Source organism: Pieris brassicae, chromosome 5 (genome assembly GCF_905147105.1).
Source record: "Pieris brassicae chromosome 5, ilPieBrab1.1, whole genome shotgun sequence".
In the NCBI taxonomy this organism is placed as follows: domain Eukaryota; kingdom Metazoa; phylum Arthropoda; class Insecta; order Lepidoptera; family Pieridae; genus Pieris; species Pieris brassicae.
Genome location: NC_059669.1, coordinates 21,400,839 through 21,423,842, shown reverse-complemented (window position 1 = coordinate 21,423,842; position 23,004 = coordinate 21,400,839). Strand labels below are relative to the sequence as shown.

Below are 23,004 nucleotides of genomic sequence, written 5' to 3'. Positions count from 1 at the left end.
ACATTGCGATTCAATAAAAAGCCATCAATGACTCAATAATAAAATGGTTTAATTTGTAATACTAATAGTTTATTAGTTATCTATATATATATATAAAATTCTCGTGTCACAATGTTCGTTCCCATACTCCTCCGAAACGGCTCGACCGATGATTATCAAATTTTTATGCATATTCAGTAAGTCTGAGAATCGGCTACTATCTATCTTTCAAACCCCTAAGTGATACGGGGAGATTGTCCACCCCAAAAACTTTTTATTTTTTAGGCAATTTTTATTTGTTGTATGATAAAGAATTCAAAAATACATACAACCCTTAAATGTCACCCCTCTTCGATCAACCCCTATTTTTACTATAGTAGATAGGTTATTTTTATTCCACTAAAAAAACATGTAACCATTGGAAATAATATGCATAGCAAAACGACGTTTGCCGTCAGCTAGTAACATATTTTTTTCATACTTCATAATTATTCAAGTTCATATGTTTTTGGCTGTTCGTTGATTTTCAGGTGTACTGGTACTACTTAGTTAAAAGTGGTACGGAATAAGAAACGGTCCCTGGTTATAATTTTATCTTAAGTTAAATTAGTTAAAGAATTAATTAGTAATCAAAATAATCCAGTGGCTACAACCCCCAATTGGTCTTGACTTCAGATATATTGATAATTTTTATTTATTAAGAAAACACTTTTTAAACGGATTAAAGCTATGTATTATTATTGTGATACTTTTGACATTAAACACCTTTTGTCTTCAGTCCGTGACCATGCACGCTGTAAAGCACGCGAAACATCGGAAAAAATTTAAAATAATGTAATTAATTATAAGTTTTTAATAATAATACATAGCTTCAATCCGTTTAAAAGTGTTTTCTTAATGTGTAAAAGCTATGATAACAAAAGACAATACAATTTTTATTTAACAGACCAGTTGTCTGTAACGTCGTCGATTGGTGGGTTTGGGACATGGTTCCTCACGTTTCCCATTGGAGCGAGTAATTGCGCATAGAAAGTCCGAAAGACCTCCGATATGAGATTTGCACGCTGAAGCCCTAATTGGCAACACTGCTTAACTGAACTACTCTTTCGTCTCTTTCCGTCAAATTCTTAGTACTTTAATGAATAGGTGGACAATATTTTAACTTAAAGATTCAATATATCCATTTTAAAGATATGCAAAAAAAACACATGTTAATAAAATAATTTCAATTTATTTTCACTATTTATACATAATATTTACAAAAGATTTATTTAGAGTATTTTGCCTATCAATATTATAAGGCACCTCAGGGAAGCTTAGTGTTCATTACAACTGGTTAACGAATATACAAACGACTTACACAAGTGCTTATCTTTAACATATACAGCATCGGCACTCTATAACTCTCAATAACGAAAAAAAATCCAACTTGAATCGAAATCAAACCCAAGGCAATGCGATTTATTGTGTAAATTGCTTCAAAATTGCGCTCAAAATCGTATTTGGAAGTTAGAGTACCGAAGCAGTCTAAAATGATATTAAAGCGATATTTACATAGAGAAAGTTTAAAAAAAAGTATTATAATGATATTGTCAAGATTAAAAGTTCGTATTCAAATATATATATCTATTAATGCCGCATAAGAGATGTTACTTTAAAAACAAATCGATAAGATTAAAACAAAACTCTCCATCTAAACCGGCCTTGGTTATGTATAAGTGAGATTAATACATAATGTATTACTAAAAGCCTATTTCATACCATATGTATTAGATTTTACTCAAAACGTCAAAAGCTGCCGCAGAGCAGACGAAGAAGACAGCAATAACATCATTCCTCCAACTTTGATTCTGTTTCCCTTGGAGTAGAGACTCTTGTGCTCGTGGGGTTCAAATGCACAGGCTAATAAAAGATTTAAGGAGCCTGGTAGATAGAACCGATGACTCCAGAGCTGGTGCTTTCCTCGCTCATCGAATAATTATCGCAATACAGCGAAGAAATGCCGCCAGCGTTAAAGGTACGAAGGAAGGACCAAAAATTTTAAATTTGTTTTAATTATCTTTCTATTATTATTATTAAATTTCTTTTAGTGGTAATCTCACTTAAACAGGTTTTTACTGAAGAATATAATTTGATTTCTATTTAAAGTATTATTTATTTACATATTCTGACGGTAATTTGTGATAAACCGTATATTAAGACTAGTTATGTCAGATATATTATCTATAGTCCAGTTTTTTGAAAGATAACGCTAGATACATGATATTTATATATAATTATCAAATCAATGTATGCAAGTATGCCCATTCTTCTTCATAGGAAACCTTTTGGAAAGGACAAGTAGTTATTTTTTAAATATATTGTAATTTTGACTTTCAAACGTGCCTTTTTAATTAACCTAATTAAAATAAATGGCTTTTAAGCTATCAAGATTACAAATGAAATGATTTCCTTGACACTGAATTGTTAAAACAGTTTATGAAACCGCGTTAAGAATTGTTAAACTTCATTCGGAAAAAAAATGGTTTAACAGCTTAGAACTAGATTTTAGTTAGGAGTTCTAGAATAGTTTTTTTTTCTTTTTATCGGCAATCCTTTCAATAACTGAACATTTTTAAAAGATTTATTACTTTGAATTGTGTTTCTATCAACTAATTAAATATCTAGCCATCAATTGTTAAAAGTTTTAAATACACGCAATAATTCATAAGTTCTGTGTCAAAAATATTGGTCTTTTAATGATTTTCAAATCGAGGTTAATATAAGATTCATCAAAGTCAAAGAGCGTAATATTTTTGTAACTTGTTTGGACTTGACAAATAGTCAAATAAGTGAATTCACAATTCCATTAAAACGGTTAAGAGAATGTTATAGTAACCTCGCAACGGACAGTAAACTTCGATAATGTAAATCCATCAAAATTTCTTAAAACTACTTTACATTTACAAGGAACAAATAGCTTAAAATAACAAAATATACATTGGTAGATTTGGTATACAAGCCGGTGTGAAATGACGTCACAATGAGATCAAATTTATTAGATCCAAGTTAATACAGAGGAGGTAATATTTGAACGTTTTCTTACTAACGTCGACCCATTAACGAATGTATTGTATTGTGTGGGATTGGCTCAAGCTTCGTCGCGTGATTATCGAAGTTTCGACGTACACGATTTTTGTATGCAAACCTTCGTCCGTCGAAAATCCGTCGAGCTAAAGCGTACTAAGTACTAAACTTATTCGTTTTTGAACGCGAAGACAATATTTGTATACAAGATTTTTCTGTTTTTTTTTTGTTTTGCTGCAGGATAAAGCATTGACAATATTAACTTATAGTCACAGGCGAATCTGTATAGAATAGGTCACGTGACCAAGCATGAGTGCCGACAATTTTATGCAATGACAATTATTTCTGTCAAGGGATCAATCTAAAAATTTGGGTCAGAATCTAGACATTAAGATCAATTAGCTTTGTCAAACTTATCAACGTCATTTCCACGGGCAGAGAGATTTCATTACAGTCTATCGTTGAATATCACAGAGTTGTGGCACGTCGACTAGTTGTGCCCGCTCTACGGCGACTAAGCATCCCCCTGGAGCGACCAGGAGTGGCGCTGAGTTCCCCACCCACACTTTCTTGACGTCTTCTGTGTTGTGCTGCGGTGGTGTTATGTACCCACCTCTGGAAAAATATTTGATAAGATTAGTTATGTAATTAAAGTCGATTCACGTCATGTAAATTTGAAAGGTTCTTATCAGACAAGAAAAGTTTTTTTGTAAACCGTAAAAAGAGCAAACTTAAAGGAAAATTTAACTTTAATAAAATAATTATTCACCAACAAAGAAGTAACTGTCAAACTATTAAAGCAGGGATTATGATATATTTGAAGAATAGTATGTACTATTACATATAAGAAATATGTAATATTTAGGGGTTGACAATGCTAAACAAAAAACTTCAACACCCGTTGCCCCGAGACATGATGATGATGCGTCATAATGATGTTCATATGTCCAATGGAAACAGGATTTATCGTCCACATTCTTAACCCTCAATTTTTTATATATTTTACGGAGAGACCACATTTCAGAGATCTCTGATATATGTATTAAAGAAAAGGTGTGTAAAAAAATGCTTACTACAAAGTTAACGATTATCTAGTTGATAAAAAGGCCTGGGACTAGTGCTAGACAGGCTACATCTAATTAATTTGCGATATTTGTTTTTAAATAAGTGTTGTTTGATGATTTGCTTTTCTCTCGGCCTACATCCTCTGTCTTCTTTGTCGATGAGTTGGGATGTCTACCTATTTAAATTTAATGACGAGCAATCAGTGACACTTGTGTCTTAAGTTCCATAATAAACATATTTTATTTTATATATACCATTCATAACACAACATACCTAAGTTTCCTATCAGCGTGTAGAAGCGCGTCAGCCCTCAGTAACCTGACGGCTACAGCCACCAGAAGGAATAGTATGAGAGCCCCACAAACAGGCACCGCTATGGTCGCTGCTTTGAACCACACTTCACCATTGTAACTGGCGCCTCTTTCACTCGCAACTGTGTTACCTTCTGAAAATAGATTTTATTATTTCCTTCGTAATCCAATTAAAAAATCATGCGGGTAGTAAAGCTGACGAAGAATTGTTATTGAAGTGGACATTTCCTTTGACGAATCGCTTTTCTCTCAACCAACTTAACAATTCATTGAAGGAAAATTACGTTTCTTTACATCTCATTAATGTAGCAAGTGTTTTCCTTTATCCCTTGGAAATCAATATAGGAACATTTCACATAGTGGAAAATCCCTGTCCCAAGCTTTTAATTTTATGTTATTATAATAATATTTATCAGTTTTTTGTGACATCAATACAGTATTAGGTATACTTGGCGAGCCACTATTTAGTAATTTAAGAATGTAATATTTCAATAAATGTACCTCAAACAACTTATTCGGACCTATTAAGTCCCTTTCCCAGAATTACAAATATTTCTATTTTTGACGTTATTAACTGAATAAATTGAAGGTCTTTATAGCGTGGAAGAGTATTTGCCATAAGTTTTGACAACAATTATGAATAACTTAAGTGTTAATATAGTTACGACATTATGATAATTAATATGACATTTGCATGTCTATTTTTATATGGATGATTTTGTTTTATTATAATAAATCAATCTGAATCTTAATGAATACTATAATTATTAAACATCCAACTACATAAAAACATTAAACCCGTATATATCCCGATTATATTTTCACAATAGACTCTGTTATATAGTAACTCGAACTATTAAAAAAAACGAGATATGTTTAAGCGAGACGCTGTGACTTTTCATGATACACTATCAGAATGAACTTTGAACCCAATTTTGCACTGATATAAAGTCAAAAGTCAAGTGCGTTAACAAATATCACACGTAGGTTGTTTTTCTTAACAATGTTATCAACACGGAAGCGAAGGAAGAATACAAAATACTTGACAAAATCATTCCTTTATTTATGAATGTATGCAATAGATGAAAACATTAATTTTAAAAACACAAAAATATATAAGGATCCCTGTCCGAGATATTTTGGAAATTAATGAAGCTTTTGATAAGGATGTAGCAATCTGATTTCTGAAATAGGTTCAATATATACACATATATAAAGGAAATGATTGATGAAATAAAAAGAAAAGCTGGTGAAAACTCGGTCACCAAAGAAAAAGATAGATGTGGAGCAAAATGGAAGAGACCTTTAACCGAAAAGGGGGTACATAATAATTTATGATTTTGATTATTTTCAATTTATTTATAATTAAATTTGAAACATTGAAATTGTTATTTATGATTGGAATTTCAATTTAAGGATTGTTAATAGTAATATTTTCATTTTTAATGCCTGCCTGCTAAGATTATGTAATAATTAATCATATGATATACTTGTTTAAAATATATTATTAATTATGGAAATAAATAGGTTATAATAATAATACACATATATAAGGCGGCCTGCCCTGGATAAAGAAATGAATAAAGCCTTTGATAGGTTTAGAAGTCTGATGGCAAATAGGTAAATAAAGAAGAATTGCAGATGTTATGTGCATGGGATTTTAATGTTCAGGAAATCATAATACAATAGAAATCGGAAATAGGACACTTTTACTATGTAGCACAATAAGCTTCCAAGAAAGTATCACTATCAGGAGTGCGTTAGCCGGAACAAAATTATTACATCGAATGCAAGAATTGCTATTCAAATTCATTTCTGCTAATCCTTTACACGGCTCGTTTATTTGGTGTTATAACATAATATAACAAAAAAATTAACAATTTCAGTCTATATTTTTCTAGTATTGTATTTTGGAGTCGAAGCACGTTTTGCAGCGCACCATCGCTATATGGAACCAGGTGTCCACTGAAGTATTTCCGAAACAATTCAACTTAGGGTCCTTCAAGAAAAGAGCGTGCCAATTCTGAAAAGGCCGGCAACCTACTAGCGAGCCCTCTGGAATTGAGAGTATCCATAGGCGGTTGTATCATTTAACAGAAAATTCCACTTTAGCTTGTTAACATATAGTTTAATTACTTTATAAAGTATCGTAAGTAATATAACAAAAAATTTAACAATTTCAGTCTATATTTTTCTAGTATTGTATTTTGGAGTGAAGCACGTTTTGCAGCGCACCATCGCTATATGGAACCAGGTGTCCACTGAAGTATTTCCGAAACAATTCAACTTAGGGTCAAGAAAAGAGCGTGCCAATTCTGAAAACGCCGGCAACTCACTAGCGAGCCCTATGGAATTGAGAGTATCCATGGGCGGTTGTATCATTTAACAGAAAATCCCACTTCAACTTGTTAACATATAGTTTAATTACATTATAAAGTATCGGGGCTTGTGATAAAATAATGACAATGTATAAATCTCAAAATGAGTGTATTACAAGCACATTATGCGACCTGTGTAATAAATCTAGTTCGTGATTTGAATTTGAAATTACTATAACAAAATCGCTTCGTACTCTGTACGTTTACTACAAAAACTACTAAGAACGGAACAGATTGACTAATTACTATGTCTTGACGTGTTTAAGCTATTTCGGAAGAAGAATACATACACACCGTCACTTACATACACTTTCACATAGTAAACACGACATAAGGTATTACGAATTTAATAATTTTTATAATTTTTTTCTCTCGTAAATTTTTGAACCTTTCTGTATATATTACGTATTCCATCTTTAGCTATATCTTTAGTATAATTGTTTTTTGTTGTATATAATTTATGTGAGCTTTTGGATTACGAAATAAATAAATAAAATAAAGTGAGAAGAAGGTTCATATGCCAGCTGAACCAGCTCCATAAAATGGTTGGTGGAATGGATGGATATAATACATTTTTTAATAGCAGACAAATGGCCTATTAATTAGACATAAACCAAATAATCATAAAATTAAATAAAAGGTACAATTTTGAAAAGACCGGAAACGCACTCTCGTGCTCTGGAACCGAGTGTCCATGGGCGGTATCACTTAACATCAGATGAGCTTCCTGCCCACTTGCCCTCTGTGCTATATATTAAAAAGCTATATATTATTTAAAAAAAATTGAATGAGTTTTCTAGCAAACACTGACACGAGATTTTTACATGAATATACGTGCAACACAGTTAGGAAGTCGAAGCGAAGCCGCGGAAATATTTTATATATTATGTAAAATGCTAAGATATTCATGTCACATCGCCTGAGTCACAGTTTACATTAGATGAAGGAACCGCTACAATAATATCTTTGTTCGAGGAAACCAGACATATATTGTGTGAAAATAATTCAGCCAACGGACACATAATATACTTATATGGTACCCATATAAATTTTTATCCCTAAGTAAAACCTGGTTCCAATAAAATGATGATTACGACTTACAGTTTCTATGTTTGTGGACGAAATCTAGCACACTTGAGCCTAAGAGGATAATCATATCCAGCATATCATATAGGTCAAATGGATAACCTTTATTTACAGTTGGAAGCGATAAAACAAAAATTTGAAAGTGGTCTAATCTCAAATAAAATAGACAAGTAGGTGATCAGCCCGCTGTGGCTGCGGAAGTAAAACGTGACAATACCGGCATGCTGTAGTGCCCAAGATGTCGATGACGTGTGTCAGGCACAGAAGGCTGACCTTGATAATAATAATAAGGCCCGTTTATTAACAATCTTTACAAATGTTAACAATATATTTTTTTATTGTTACTCGCTACCTTCCCTCAGTATTATTGATCAGACCTCTTGCCTCTTCACGGGTAAAAGCCTCCTCCAGCTTTATAAAAAATTCTCTATCCGTGGTTTTCTTTATATATTTTTTTATCCACATTTTTCCAGGCCCTCTTCGCCTTCCCCTTGGTCTTTTCCAATTGTCTTTAGAGTGGATCCTTCCATCTCCATCAGCCGCAGAAACAGATATCGAAGGGAATTATTCTAGAAGGCCTACCCAGGGGATTTAGAAGATATGCTACCAAAAACTCTTTTTCCATACCTGAATCAGTGGCGGTTAAGTTAAGCCGAGCCCTGGCCAGCGGGCTGTCTTCGTGATTGCAGAGATCCTTAAAACAGCAGAGAAGCAAGGAGTATTCCCGTGGAGGTGGACCTCCCGACGAGGGAGCATTCTGGCAGTGAGATAGCGCATCTTCTTCTCTGAAAAGGTTTACGTATACTATTAATAATACAATTTAGAATACAATAATAATTATGTTATGTAAGAGTTTTGACAGAGCGCCATATGTCATATTTTCTGGAACATATAGAACCTTCCTGTGCAACTGAAACCTTCCATACATTATCTTCGATACCATTTAGACCGCAAATAATTGGCGGTTTTTTTAAACATTTCTATATAAGGATATTAAGTATACAATAAACGTTATTTAACTATAACTCAAAGTCTCAGCGCGCCCACGCTGAATACAAATTGTGTTTTACTTTGCAAATCTCTCGGTTAATTCTTTTATCTGTTTTTATGAGTTTTGTAAAAAGTAGATGCAACATTTTTTTAACTTCGTACAAGCACAGATCTTATATTGGTCATTTTTTTCAACCATTTCATTATTTATAAATATAATAGAAACGTAACGAATCTAAAAATATACATGCAGTATATGAAAAAGCTACGTTTCACACGTTTTCCGGACTAAAATAATATTGTTATAAACAAACATAGTCAAAATTAATAGATTAATAATAAAGAAAATGTGCGCGTGTACTAGTGTACAGACGTAAGACGTGAAACGTTTTGATGACCTTATTTTTCGAAAAATGATCTACTATATGCAACTTTACAGAAATTGGTTAAATAAAGTTAAATTAGATCAAGTTTAACAAAAGGCTTATAATATCATAGACATGAATACAAATAATACAATTATTTCATTTTACCATATTACTACTAAGTATTACAGAATTTCATGAATTGTAATAGAATTATTACCGTTATTATTCTATATTATTCATTGTTATCGTTATTATATATTTTTGTTATTCATCGAATCTCTTCGAATCAATCGTGGAAGAAGAAAACGTGTAACGGAAAAATGTGACGGTAAATTTTTTTCCAACGCCGACAAAGAAGTTTCACTTGAATAACGCTCTGAATTAGGGGAAGCAGGAGTATATTTATATATATATATATATATAAATATACCTTTTTCAAGCAAACGTAAAATTTCGTCTATACCTCAAATTCCCTAAAACCATCGACTAAAAGCTCTTCTCTAACGAGCCTATAATATTCAAAACACGCAACCGATTAGCTATTAAACGATTTATCTAAATCGTCCCAAACTTCTCGAAATATTTGATTGCAAAGTCCCGCATGGTTCCCACGAGAAATGTCACTATTCAAATTATGCTTTTAGTTCGAGAATATAGTGGGCGTCAATTAGAGCCGCGAAATTATATATTATAATTTGAAACGATATGTTGGGCTTTCATTGGGCTACACACATTTTATCCGTTCAATGAACGATGTCCCAATATTATAAACGCTAAGGCTTTTATGCGTTTGTTTATTACTCCTTTACACTACGAAATTTTAATGTAACTATATAACGTATAATTCAGGATAAACTCTACGATATAAAGATATTGTGTACATTTTCCCTTTTGAGAGACATTCTGGCGTGCCCTACAAATACTGTACTGTTTTAAAAAAAGAAATGGCTTGTGAGCTATGTCTAATCCCCAGACTACGGAGTACCTGTGTTGTGGGTATGTAACATGTTTGAAAACTGTTTTTTTAAAATAAATAGTTTTAGTGTTACAACTAATCAAACACAAGTCTTATAAGACATTAAGTATGCGCCAATGTGTGCGTATGTATTAGAGAGTACACCGAGGGTTGTTATAAGATTGTGCTGAGTCTTTTTTAGTTTTTGGAACCTCAGTGTCATGCCAATACGTTGTAAGGCCTCTGACGATTCCAAATCGCATTAATTTTTATGTAATTTGTGAGTTTGTATCTGTATAGATCGACTATCTCAGAATCTATTTGATCTATGTATCTATGTATATAATAATGAATCCCAATTTCCCTTGGTCACAGCATCACGCGTGAACGGCTGGACCGATTTCGCTAATTATTTTTTGTTGTGTTTGTTATTGTCAGGAGAAGGTTCTTATAAAAGAAAAAATAAGAAAATATATAACCACCATATTAAGTAATCATTAAAAGTAATGCTTCGATCGGAGTTAGTATATTGATAAAATACATATAAAATAATTACAGTCGCTAATTGTTTGTGGTATTAATCTTGAAAATCCATGTTTTTCACGTGGCCAGTTATATGTCACCTGTTCTCGGGTTGGAATACCAACAAAACTATTTATATACGCGCCAGAAAAACAAATAAAAAAAGGTTGTACATCACAAAGCATTTTATAGTTATATTAATATTTTTTTTAATGTAATAGCAGGCAAACGGGCAAGAGGCTCACCCGATGTGAAGCGATACCGCCGCCCATGGACACTCACATTGCCAGAAGGCTCGCAAGTGCGTTGCCGGCCTTTCAAGAATTGGTACGCTCTTTTCTTAAAGGACCCTAAGTCGTATTGGTTCGGAAATACTTCAGTGGGCAGCTGGTTCCACATAGTGGTGGTGCGCGGCAAAAACTGCCTTAGAAAACGCTCAGTTGTGGAACGACGGATGTCGAGGTAATACGGATGGTAATATTAAAGAGTTTATAGTTAATTCTACAAATTCGAAATCAATATTCATAGTAAAGACAGGACGTGGCAAGGAGCGCAAATCAGTGGCAAAGGTTGTACCATTCTAGGTCTACGCCTCAGATTTTTAAATCTGTTTCATGATTGGTCAATCTTATAAATAAAAGGTGATCCTGAGCCTGTCACATGACGTCAACTTTTTGGGTCTAAGGCATTCCTCACGACGTTTTCCTTCACCATTCGAACGAATGTTAAATGCGCACATAGAAAGAAAGTCCATTGGTGCACAGCCAGAATCGAACTTAAGACTTCAGGGATGAGAGTCGCACGCTGAAGCCATTAGGCGAAAACTGCTCGATCTATGTATCTCTTAAATACAAACAAGTCTTAACTGTTATTTATTCCGGCAGAAGCTGAACCCAGTATATATTTGTCTTTGTCTTATCTAAGGCTACAGAAACGTTACAAGAGATTTTAATGTCTCCTTTTAATATGATGTACCATTTAACTTTTCGTTAAGTTATCTGAAGCTTGTACGAATAAGTCTTTGGATGTTACTGTAATCCCCCCTCAAACACCACAAGCATAACTTAGAACAAGTAGTGAGTCTTAAGGGATATTTTTTTCAATAATGAATGTTAAAATTATACACCCTATTATTATATAAATAATGTTAGTTAAAATTATATATATGGCTTGCAAGTAAGTCGAATTGGTTCGGAAATACTTCAGTGGGCAGCTGGTTCCGCATAGTGGTGGTGTGCGGCAAAAAGTGCTTTAAGAAACGCTCAGTTGTGAACGACGGATGTCGAGGTAATACGGATGGTATTTTGTATTCTGCCTTGACGTCTGATGATAAAACTCAGCTGCAGTCCGAACAACTCCTCTGAACACTGTCCATCTGTCCATGGTAAATGTGGTATAAGATCGCTCGGAGAGTGACTGTTCGTTGACGTTGCTTGGAAGGTACTGGAGATCCTGCCCAAAGGTGAGAATAGAACTCCATGTGGGGCCGTTTGCTTTATAGAGTTGCAAGCAGTGGCCCGGAGTCATAAATATAACTGTCCCAACGTAGTGCCAGACGAGGAAGATTGTGATAAATTTTAGTTGATTTCAATATGAATGACGAAGAAAGCATATAAAATACAATGCAAAAATTACCAACCGCCTCGAGACCGTAAATAATTATAATAACAATAACCTTACAAACTTCTGGTCTTACTTTTAAATGTCTCCATCGAATTAACATAATCCCCGATTCTTATGTAAATAAACTGGTTTAATCCTAAGTTATGGTCAACAAATAATATCTATGCTCCAAAATTTTAGAATTGATTTTATTAACCAGTCCAAGCCCAAGTACTAACACTGGTGGACTTTAAAGATAACTATATGGACCAAGGCGAACAAGGAGAAGAGGCTGCCCTAAAATCTGGACAGAAGATATAGAAGCAGGCAGCGAATAGAGAAAGAATGCTATGGATAAAGATATTTGGAAAAAGCTGGATTAGACCTTTACACTTGAAGAAGCTTTGATCAATGTAACTGAAGGTAGGATAATAGGATGACAAGAAAAATTTAACTGTACATTTATAAAGTTTGGAAATAAACAAGCTTTATTATTATATTAGTCCAAGCCAAAATATTTAGGTTACTTTTGCTTATATGTTGGCGGATAACGAAGGAGATAACTGGCAAGAAAATCTCCGCAACATTTTTTTAAAACCCCAATGTTTTATTTTAAAAGATGCTTAGTTTTTCCTAGGTAGAAATGAGCCTCCCCCCCTAACACTTTAGGCTTTCCTACTCGGATAACCGAGTGAGTTATACCCACTAAAACCACCTTCCACCACCATCAAGGAGGTCGGGGTCGCATTCGCAGAACAGGAGCTGCAACGACTTCCTTAACATGACACTAAATTATGAATGTGTCCCTTGAGGTTGTGTATTCATATCTCGCCGCAACCAACATTTTTATGACCGTATGAGCACTTATGAACCGGCGTGTCTAACACCCAAAAATCAACGACAAATGTGAAATAAAAACATGTCAAAAAATATTGATATACAAATACATAACTCACTCCTCACTCCTCCTCCTCCACACACTACTCACTCACACACTCACTTATGCACTCAAGCGTGTTGATAACAGTTAAAAATCAATATAAAAAAAAAATTAATAAAAGATGTACTAAATTATAAATAAATTAAATATTTTAAGGAATGTATATGTATATAGGTATTTTTTACTTAAAAGGGTTCCCAAATCTTACACACTGTAATGCAATAGTACTTATAAAAAAAAACATAACAAACACCGTTATGTGTGTATGCAGTGTATATAAACCATCTTAAAATTTACATTTGAATTAAAATCGGTCCGTGTATATTCATTTGAAAATGTTTCTTATAATATACTTAGAATTATTGGATGTACTCATATGATATTTCTATGTACTATTATGCTAACATGTCCAGATTATTCAGTTCAGTGGCCGAGCTATCTGCCGGCCTTTGACTCCTCCGTTTCCCTTATCTCAGAAACGAGGACAAAGATGCAATCGGCCATTTTACTAGTCACCGCATCAATAAATTGCATTACAAGTTTAATGAACGAAATTGCCTTTGTTTATTTCAATAAATTAAAAATAACTACGCATTAAAACAATTAAGAGATTTCAAGACATTGGTCTCTATTCGTGATGAAGGGACAGTTTAGTGTATATTGACGTTGAGATTTCTAAGAGTGCTAAAGTGATTTGATTAGAAATGGCGGAATAATGTCTATTCAAAGCAGGATATAAAGTTTATGATGTTCTTTGATAGAAATAATAAAATAACGCGTAATTCTTAAATCAATATAACACAAGGACAAATACATGATACAAATTTATAAATAGCGATAACGTCCCTATGACAAAGCGTAAGTAGGCGCAAAAAACTGTGATAGTACAAAAAAAAAACAATATAATAAAAACGCTATAAAAGTAATCAATAATTAACTATTTGAGTTATCGGTACTGTGTTCTATCTTACTCTAGTCTTAGCCGAGACCAAGTAACCATGAAACATGTATATTGTGTGTCTAAGAATCAGATCAAAATTGTATATAAGTTATTAGGCAACGGCCTTATAACGAACTACTTCTTCCAGGCAACTCTAGTATCGAAAAAAAAAACGTAAAAGCCAATCTTAGGGTTAATGAATCACAATAATTATTATATAAATATATGATACATCCACGGTATATATTTATATCTAAAATATTGACATTAATTGGTAAACGTCCAGAAGTTAAGTCTTAGGGATAAGTCCCTAAGTTAACTAAGGTTAACTTATACAGAACAAGTGGTTTGTTATCGCTAAGACAATTATACCTGCTAAACGTGACCTTATATGTACATAAATCTATTCCATTTAATTCTACCTGCCGGGATAGAAGAAGAAGTGATATTGTGGCCCACTCCACAATTGTTCGTTCGATTTTTGCAAGCCCTCAGTATGCGACTCAGTCTGCATAAATTTACAACAAAATAAACGCTATACTTCAGTTTTATCCTAGAGTTTTGTATGAATGTAAGAAAGTTATAACAGACTGGCTAAAAACACATTTTAGTACCAATTCGTTGGTTTGAGACATACTAAACAACACACACACCTGCGCACATACACACAAAACACGCATGCATAAGTTCATAAAATTTTCAGAGAAACTATGTGAATTAAATTCTATTTTATTTTTTACCAGCTTTGCGTTTTGGCAGAGTTTTGTTTTGTTTTGTATTCTTTACTAACAACCGTCTCAATATTGTATAAATAAAGGAAGTAGCGACTCAACCCCAAATTGACTACTTACGGGGGCTGTCTCAACTCATGTATTTTCCGTAAAATTTGGGACACAATAAACGTTTTTGATTTATGATTTGATTTGATATTCTTAAACCTATAACAGATTAATATAGAATGAGATTTACATATTATATGCATTATAAATAAAAAAAACATGATAAATTTAAAACAAACAATTTTAGTAATCAAATTCTTAACGAAGCGGACCGATCGTTAATGTAGATAACGAAAGACGGCTGATTGCCAAAAAACGAGCAAAAATTTAAAACAAATAAAACCAAATGGAACCAGTTCTTTGGGCCCGATCCGAATAAGATAATCAAGCAAAAAGTTGGTCATGAGCGAACACGAATGAAGAATGGGCCAGTTCAGGTATGAAAAGAAATTTCTAGATAGTTTTACCAATTTAACATCGCTAAATAGTTAGTTTTTCGGTTCAAAGATACTTTATTTCTCAAAGAATTACATTAACTTAGCGACAAAACAAGTTATGAAATTATTTGAAAATATATATAAAAAATATTAGTTTCTAACAATATCTACAATATTACTTACAAAAATGCAGATAGGTCGCATTGACGTTACAACGTGCATTATGTGACAATCGAATATAAATAATTTCTTACTCTCGTTCACAGTTATAAATAAATGTCAAAAGGGCCTTTTTTAATTGGTAAAAAGGTTTTATTTATTTTAAACTAGATGGCAATGTAATAAATATTTGTGCGCCTTGATACATAATACTTAGTTTTCCGTAATTAGTAGTTGTTTGTTTTTTGTTTCTATATATCCTAACTATGTTCCTTCGCCATAATAACGGATTAAACAGTACTTGTCCGAAGCCAAAGGATATAGGTAGTTGGCTGATCAATTTTAAAGAAAGCACTGCCTACGAGTATCTTATACCTAATCCGTTGATTTGCTGGGCTTTCTTAACAACCAGCAAAAATTGTAAGCATTTTTCTTATTTTATCTTATTTAGTATACCAAAATTTGGTAAACTTCAATAAATAAATGATTTAATAATGGTTTTTATATAACATTGAACATTATAATTCTAGATAATTTCCCGATTATGTAGTCGTCGGAGGTATTAAATAGCTTACGTATGGTATTGCTAACCTGGATGATTAAACACTACAATCTATTTCTATTAACAACTTTTTGTATGGCTTTTACAGCAAATCCCAGAAAGATGCCACTTAACCTAATGTTGAACATTATTTCCCTCAAATTCGCCTCCGTCACCTCCATGCCCATAGCTTGTTCAGTGTTATACCTGTCGTATCCATACGTTGGCAATCGGTCAGAACATGCAACACCGTCTCTTCAGCTGTATTACTACAAGGACAGGCAGTTTGTCTAACCCTGAACCTGTAAAGATGCGACAAGAATCCACCGTGACCTGTCCTGTACAATGGTATACGAATCCTCTTCCTATAATTTGTAATTTTATATCATGTTTTTAAGACTTAATAGAGATATATTTCTTGCTAACACATTCACAGTTTATCGCTCCATTGATTAATTTTTAATATCAAAAAAAAATATTAGCTGCTAAATTTCCAATTATAAATTCAAAGATTTATTGAAGGTAATAATTCATAATTAAATTATATTTGTATATTTCAATTGTTACGAACAAAAATATATTCGTGACAATTGACTTTGTAACGGCTCGTCACAAACAGTTGTTATTTTATTTTAACGGAGTAAACAAAATCATAATGAGGAAGAAAAAGAAATCTATTAATTAATAAATAATTAAACTAATCAAATAAGAATCGTCTTAAAAGATGAGATTGTTTGGCGTTCCTGTATGACTTATTATTGAAAAGTTCAATTTCTTAAAGTCTTCTGGCATTGATCGTCCATGGCAGTTTGGCCTTGTTGTATAAAAAATACGCCTTAGTATTTTACTTTTTTAACGTTGTGCATTATTACTGAATAGTTCCTCTCCAGAGGAACAGCTTACATTTGGTACATAATATATGTTTTATAAATTCTGTGTGTATTACACACAAAACGAATGACCTCACGACCTCGTCTATAAAAACTAAATAAGTAATATTAATTAATCTTTTCATAAATATGATGTTGAAACCGCTATAAAGCAATCGAAGCGACTGAAGACAAATTGATTGAAGATAGTATGGGATATTTAGTATGAAGGATGATAAGCGATATTGATGGATGACGACGCAAGTATTGAACAAAGAACTAATTAATTTTCTGATGAAAGTCAACAAAACACGAGACTGGTTAACTATTTATATATATTTCCTGTGAGAATTATAAAACAATACTCTATATATATGAATTTACTGAGTTTTTTTTTATGCATGATCCTAGTACATAGAGAAGCTTAATGTTGGGAAGTTATTTCTGCGTATAATTTCATAATATTCACTTTTGTCTATCTAACAAACAAATAAACAGTATTTACAGTTTTAAAAAAAACTGCAGCGGCCGCAGATCATCAGAATACAACAAAAAACTTGGCGATTAAAAAGAGTGGCGGAGAGTTTATTGCCAGTTCTTCTCTTCTGTTCTACGCCCTTGATTTGAGAACTGGCAGTAAATGTTAAATTAGAAGCATTTAATGTATATTTCTTTTTTTGACGTTCATACGTATACTACGTTGTGTTACCTATATGAATAAATGATTTTTAACTTGACTTGACTACTCGAATTTAGTGCGTATAGGTCATCCAGAGCTTTGAATATTGGAGTACCTGGAATGAGACGAGTCCCACATACACCTGCTGCATTTATTGTCGGGTCAACGCTTTTCCAGTTTGGTTTAAGAAAACCTGGGTCTATTTACATTTTTCCGAAGCAATTATTCTATCAGCGGTAGGCCTAATAAATTAAAAACGTCAAGGAGGCGGAAATGAAATTTTGTTCTACTCTGGTTTAAATAACCTTAATTATACTAATTAAACTAACATTAGTAACAACTAAATTACCTAATTAACTATTTTAAATTATGTTAATTAAAATACGACCTGGTTTGAGATTTTTTTAACTTTTTATTTTATTAATTTATAAGTTCTATATGCATGCTTAATATAAGAAATTATGACAATGTTTATACATACATTCACATCGATTATATACATATAAATTACATCAAGGCAAGGAACATACGCACACAAATGTTTGATAAGTGTTGATTAATACTACTTCGAAAACAATAAAACGAACAAATCCACCTAATGATTAAGATCTACAAGCTTACAAGTCGTTTGGAATTTAAAACCCCATTTTTGTGTCCGTAAAATTCGTTCTAAACTCATTGTAATTAGTAATGATAAAATCTACGCGCGTCATTTAATCAAATTTCAGAAGCCGCGAAAAAAATATTGAACTTTTAAGAGTCATATGTGTGTGTGTGTGTGACAAAATATGCAAACTTTAGATTGTACCAACACTAAATCTTTGTACCGTATTCTTGCAAAAACAATTTTTATTAACTTTATACTGAGGAGTGTTATGTATCACATGATAACCTACAAACGAACCAATTTTATTGGCCGGGAAATGAACTGTCTGAATCCTGGCTGTGCTTTAATGGATTTGTGTGTCAGGCTGATAATCTACTGCATATAAAATAAACATACACAGTTACGCCATTGAAACATACCTTTCAGCTAAATGATGAAGACAACCATGCCTTGAGTGATGTCTCCGAGGTGGAAGTTCACTATAACACCCTCCACCCTTTCTCGACCGGCACATGTATCCTGTACTGACACACTGGGCTGTATTGCAGTAGCATCTAACACCTTCAGCATCTTTTTCCACCTTCGGATCTGAAACAAATTATTTTCTTTATAGAAAGTTTCAAAATTAAACCTGATAAACAACACTGGTTGGTTACGATGACTGTACCTTTTATGTACAGTGCTAGTTATCTCGTAATTATTATTATATATCACGACAAAAGCACTATTAAAAATCTATAAATTCTTTGGTACGGGATTTTGTTTTCTTTTCCGACAATGAAGCATCGGATAGTACATATACAATAGTTGACAATTTTTTATTTCGAAATGTCCGTAATCTTTGTTGAGTGCGTGTCCAAAGGATTTACAAAAACAATTGACAGTCCATGATAAACTAATATTATAAAGATGAAGCCCGGACTTCAAAATATCGCATGTTGGCGAGCAAGATTATTTTTTAAACTTCAAATTACCTACAGGACAAATTATCATCTCATTCAATTCATCGAGTATTTTTGAAGGGACCGGAAAAAAATTAATCGATACTAAATAGTCGATCGATCTAGAACAGGCAGTTTCAAATTAGGAAACTCTAGCGAATTAGTCCATCTTATTTTAGGTTAGTCGTAAAATTTTATTCATTTATAAACATTTCATTGCAGGAAACTGTCGTTGCAATAGGAAATACAGTGATCCAATCAAGTTTGTCGACGGTGCGGCGCCCGTGGCTCGTAAACTTTGATGGCTATGATTCACCATCAACTATTTTAGTATGCGTGTGAATTTCAATAAAATTCATTTTCAAATACCGTTTAGCTGGTTTCTAGTACGGATAGGCGCGGCAGTCACACTTTTTATAATATGTACGATTAATATAAATTAGGTTTAATTTATTAATAGCAAGATTTATCTACATATTTTATAATAATCATGTACATAATAAACAATGTATGTAATAATTCCATATTTGTTGTTTTATATTTATTTACTTTTAATTATATTTAAAGTTATACAACCTCTAGGTCTTGGCCTCAGATTTCTGTATATATTTCGTGATATTATTTTCCTAATTTACGAAGTAGGTGATTAGCATTCAGGCATCCTAGACTTTACTACGAAATGTACGAACTTCAACGATACAATTTAAAAAATGTTATAGAAAAAAGAGGACGCTCGCCAAAAACTTGGGAAGACGAAACAAAAAGTTTAGCGGGAAAAAAAATGGAAAATTGTCGCAAGTAATAGGGACAAGTGGAAGAATTTTGAGGAGGCCTTCACTCCGTCGGAGGTCGAGTACTAGGAAAACCATATCTGACATGAATTCAGTTTAATTATGTGTACTCGAATAAGTGGCTATTTTTATTCATTTTATATATACAAACGTAACACGGGTGAATCAATATAAAAATTGTGAAAACGTCTTAAGCCTACAAGGCGATGAACCAGCAAATATATTCCATATATGAATAATGCGCACGTCATACACCGCCAGTCCGAACATAAATATCCTGAGAACGGGCCTCAAGCATTCAATGTAAATGCTTCGACTCCAGACGGTAAAACAAAACGAAATTAATTTTAGATGGACGCCGGTTTATTTGCTTTGGGTCTTAGGGAACTGGACCCCCCCTGACGAGATCCCTCAATGGAATCTTCTCGAATCATCGGATAATTAATATATTATCTTAAGTAGTCAGAAAATATATTTTATTAGTACCGTGCTTTGGCCCCCACGAAGTTCCTTTCAAGACCCAGGCTTACGACCGTGCAGTCAGTCGATAAAAGTCGTTGACATCAGTACAATTGCCATAGAAATTTCTCCGAACGCGCTGTAAAAGCAAACGTTCACTAATAAATTAAAAACTTCCATTTATCAACACGATGTCTCAGTCTCGGTCACAGTTAACAAAGCCAACATTTTTATTTACAAATTAAATAAAACATTTATTTAATTTTAACTAAGAAACAAGAAGTTAAGAATTTACGTGCCACCAATAAATAATCGAAGCGAACTTATTCACGTTTATTGGAAACGCTGAAAAAGTGTTTTCTATCTTTAATTAATCGAGAATGTTATATGGTCAATAACTGAGATTCTTACTTGTATTTATTACGATTAACTTATAACAATACGTTTTAAAAGCTATGTATGAAATATTTTATATTCTTGGCCTGATTTCTGTAACTATACTAATTTCAGATAATCTCATATGAGAGGGATAAAATTATGTATCTCAAAATTGTAAACATTTCAATCTCAATTTAGGATCCTTTAAGCAAACAGCCTACCGACGTACTCTAGCACTGAGTGTCCATGTGTCCCTGTTCTATGAAAAATTATAATACCTAAATACGTATTTATTATTACAATATTTAAAAGCAAATGTCTTATCGTACGAAGATAGTCATACAGGTTAAACAGTATTAGGTATTACGCAGAAACTAAACTGAAACTAGAAAACATATACCTAATATGTATGTTATGGTACAAATATGCCTGATCACTATGTGATATTCAGAGTATATAATCGAATATTACACGAAGCAGTATCTACTTAAGATTTGCGTACGCGAACTTAGAAAGCTTTAATGATTTGAAAAGCTTGATTAGAAGTATGTAATGTGTTTATTGACGTTAATTATTGTACATTGTGTTACCTAAATTAATATATGATTTTGATTTTTATTTATTTCAGCGTTAGACATACCTTACTATAAACAACCGCTGAACAAAAATACAGCCGAGATTTGCCTCGTTTATAATATATTTAGTTAGTAATTAAATCATTCGTTACAAATATACATATCTTAACCTACATAGTAATAATAATTATATAAAAAAATAAAACAAGCTTTATAAGTTTGGTCACTGTGGCGATGTACCATATCTATGTCCTCGCGGTTTTGTGATAGTTATCCGTTAAGCGAAAGCTACAGCTCTGGGGTCGTGTTATCTACCGATGCTGACTTAACTCTTTAATTAGCTCTATACTTAAATCCCACGGTAAAAGGGAACACTATCAAAGCTTTAGTTAGAATACCTGTCAATGTCGCGTGTCGTGGCGTTCCAGCATTTATCCGTGAAGCGATGCAAATGCGGCGTGAAGCCACAAATATAAGGACCATTACTGTCATAAACAACTATGTCAATAAAAAACGAAGCTCGGATAAGGAGCACTTACTGTATCTCATGTTTTATCCCAAACCGAACTCATTAGTTGCTGCCTCTCTGTCCTGTCTCGCTTGGTCTCACTCGGGCTATTTATCAATACCAAATAACATGTTGGGTTTTTGTTTTTGTATCCTTCCTTGCGCCGAGTTGTTTTTTACAAGGAATTGATTGTAAAGTCGACTTAATGATGTTCGTCTAATGTGGGCTTCGATAACGCTAATTTTAAGTCTAATGATTTTGTATTTCGATTGATTATTGTAATTAACCTCTGATATTTATTTACATAACGTCCAAGTTAAACTGGTAAAGTTATTTAAATGTACATACGTAATTATTATTGTTCAAAAGATGTCTAGAAGGATAATTATGTAGATAACTATGTATGAATATAATAATAATATTGTCTTTTGTTAAAATGGCTTTTACACATTAAGAAAAACACTTTTTGAATGGATTAATGCTATGTATTATTATTAAAAACTTATAATTATTTACAAAAAAAATCGACGTTTCGCGTGCTTTTCAGCGTGCGTGGTCACTGTGTGACCGTGTAAAATAATACATAGCTTTAATCCGTTCAAAAAGTGTTTTTCTTAGAATAATAATATTAAATATTAACACAGCAAATGTATGTAGAACGGCACGGTGAATGGTCTCCATGGAGTATTGTTATGATGATATTAATGACTTGATATAAACTTCAGCTGGACGGAAACCGCTGGACAACCGATCAGCTACCGAAGAGAGATGAACGTCAGTAAAGACTTTATCATTCTAAATTTACAGCCAGTTCTCTTCTCAAAGGGCGTAGAACAGACAAGAAATGAAGTTTCCTTCGCTTAAGTACTTTTTGGTCTTTGATTTCTCTTATAGGGAGCCAACGGGCTGGAGGCTCACCTGTTGTTAAGTGATAACATGGACACTCAAATTGCGAGAAGGTTCGAAAGTGAGTGAAAGCGATCATAAAAAATCTGTTAAATTGCACCGTTTTGACTAAACTGATCCGTCTCTTTCCACTTCTATCAGCTCTAACTGACTCTATACAGGAGACAACTGAG

The 23,004-nt window shown here is 33.0% G+C and overlaps 1 protein-coding gene across 2 annotated transcripts in view; it reads right to left on the bottom strand.

Annotated features, from left to right (window-relative positions):
• Window positions 1–1,190: 1,190 nt before the first annotated feature.
• The window catches only part of LOC123710051 (BMP and activin membrane-bound inhibitor homolog), a 65,271-nt gene continuing 43,457 nt past the window's right edge, over window positions 1,191–23,004 (bottom strand). The window contains exons 2-5 of one of the 2 annotated variants that reach the window (XM_045661726.1): window positions 18,693–18,861; window positions 8,513–8,670; window positions 4,384–4,552; window positions 1,191–3,660 (exon numbers count right to left, since the gene is read on the bottom strand). In XM_045661726.1, coding sequence (XP_045517682.1) covers window positions 3,501–3,660; window positions 4,384–4,552; window positions 8,513–8,670; window positions 18,693–18,861 — 656 coding nt within the window. In that variant the 3' untranslated portion in view covers window positions 1,191–3,500. Of the gene's footprint in view, window positions 3,661–4,383; window positions 4,556–8,512; window positions 8,671–18,692; window positions 18,862–23,004 lie in introns of both variants that reach the window. The other variant, XM_045661725.1, reaches the window with a different exon arrangement.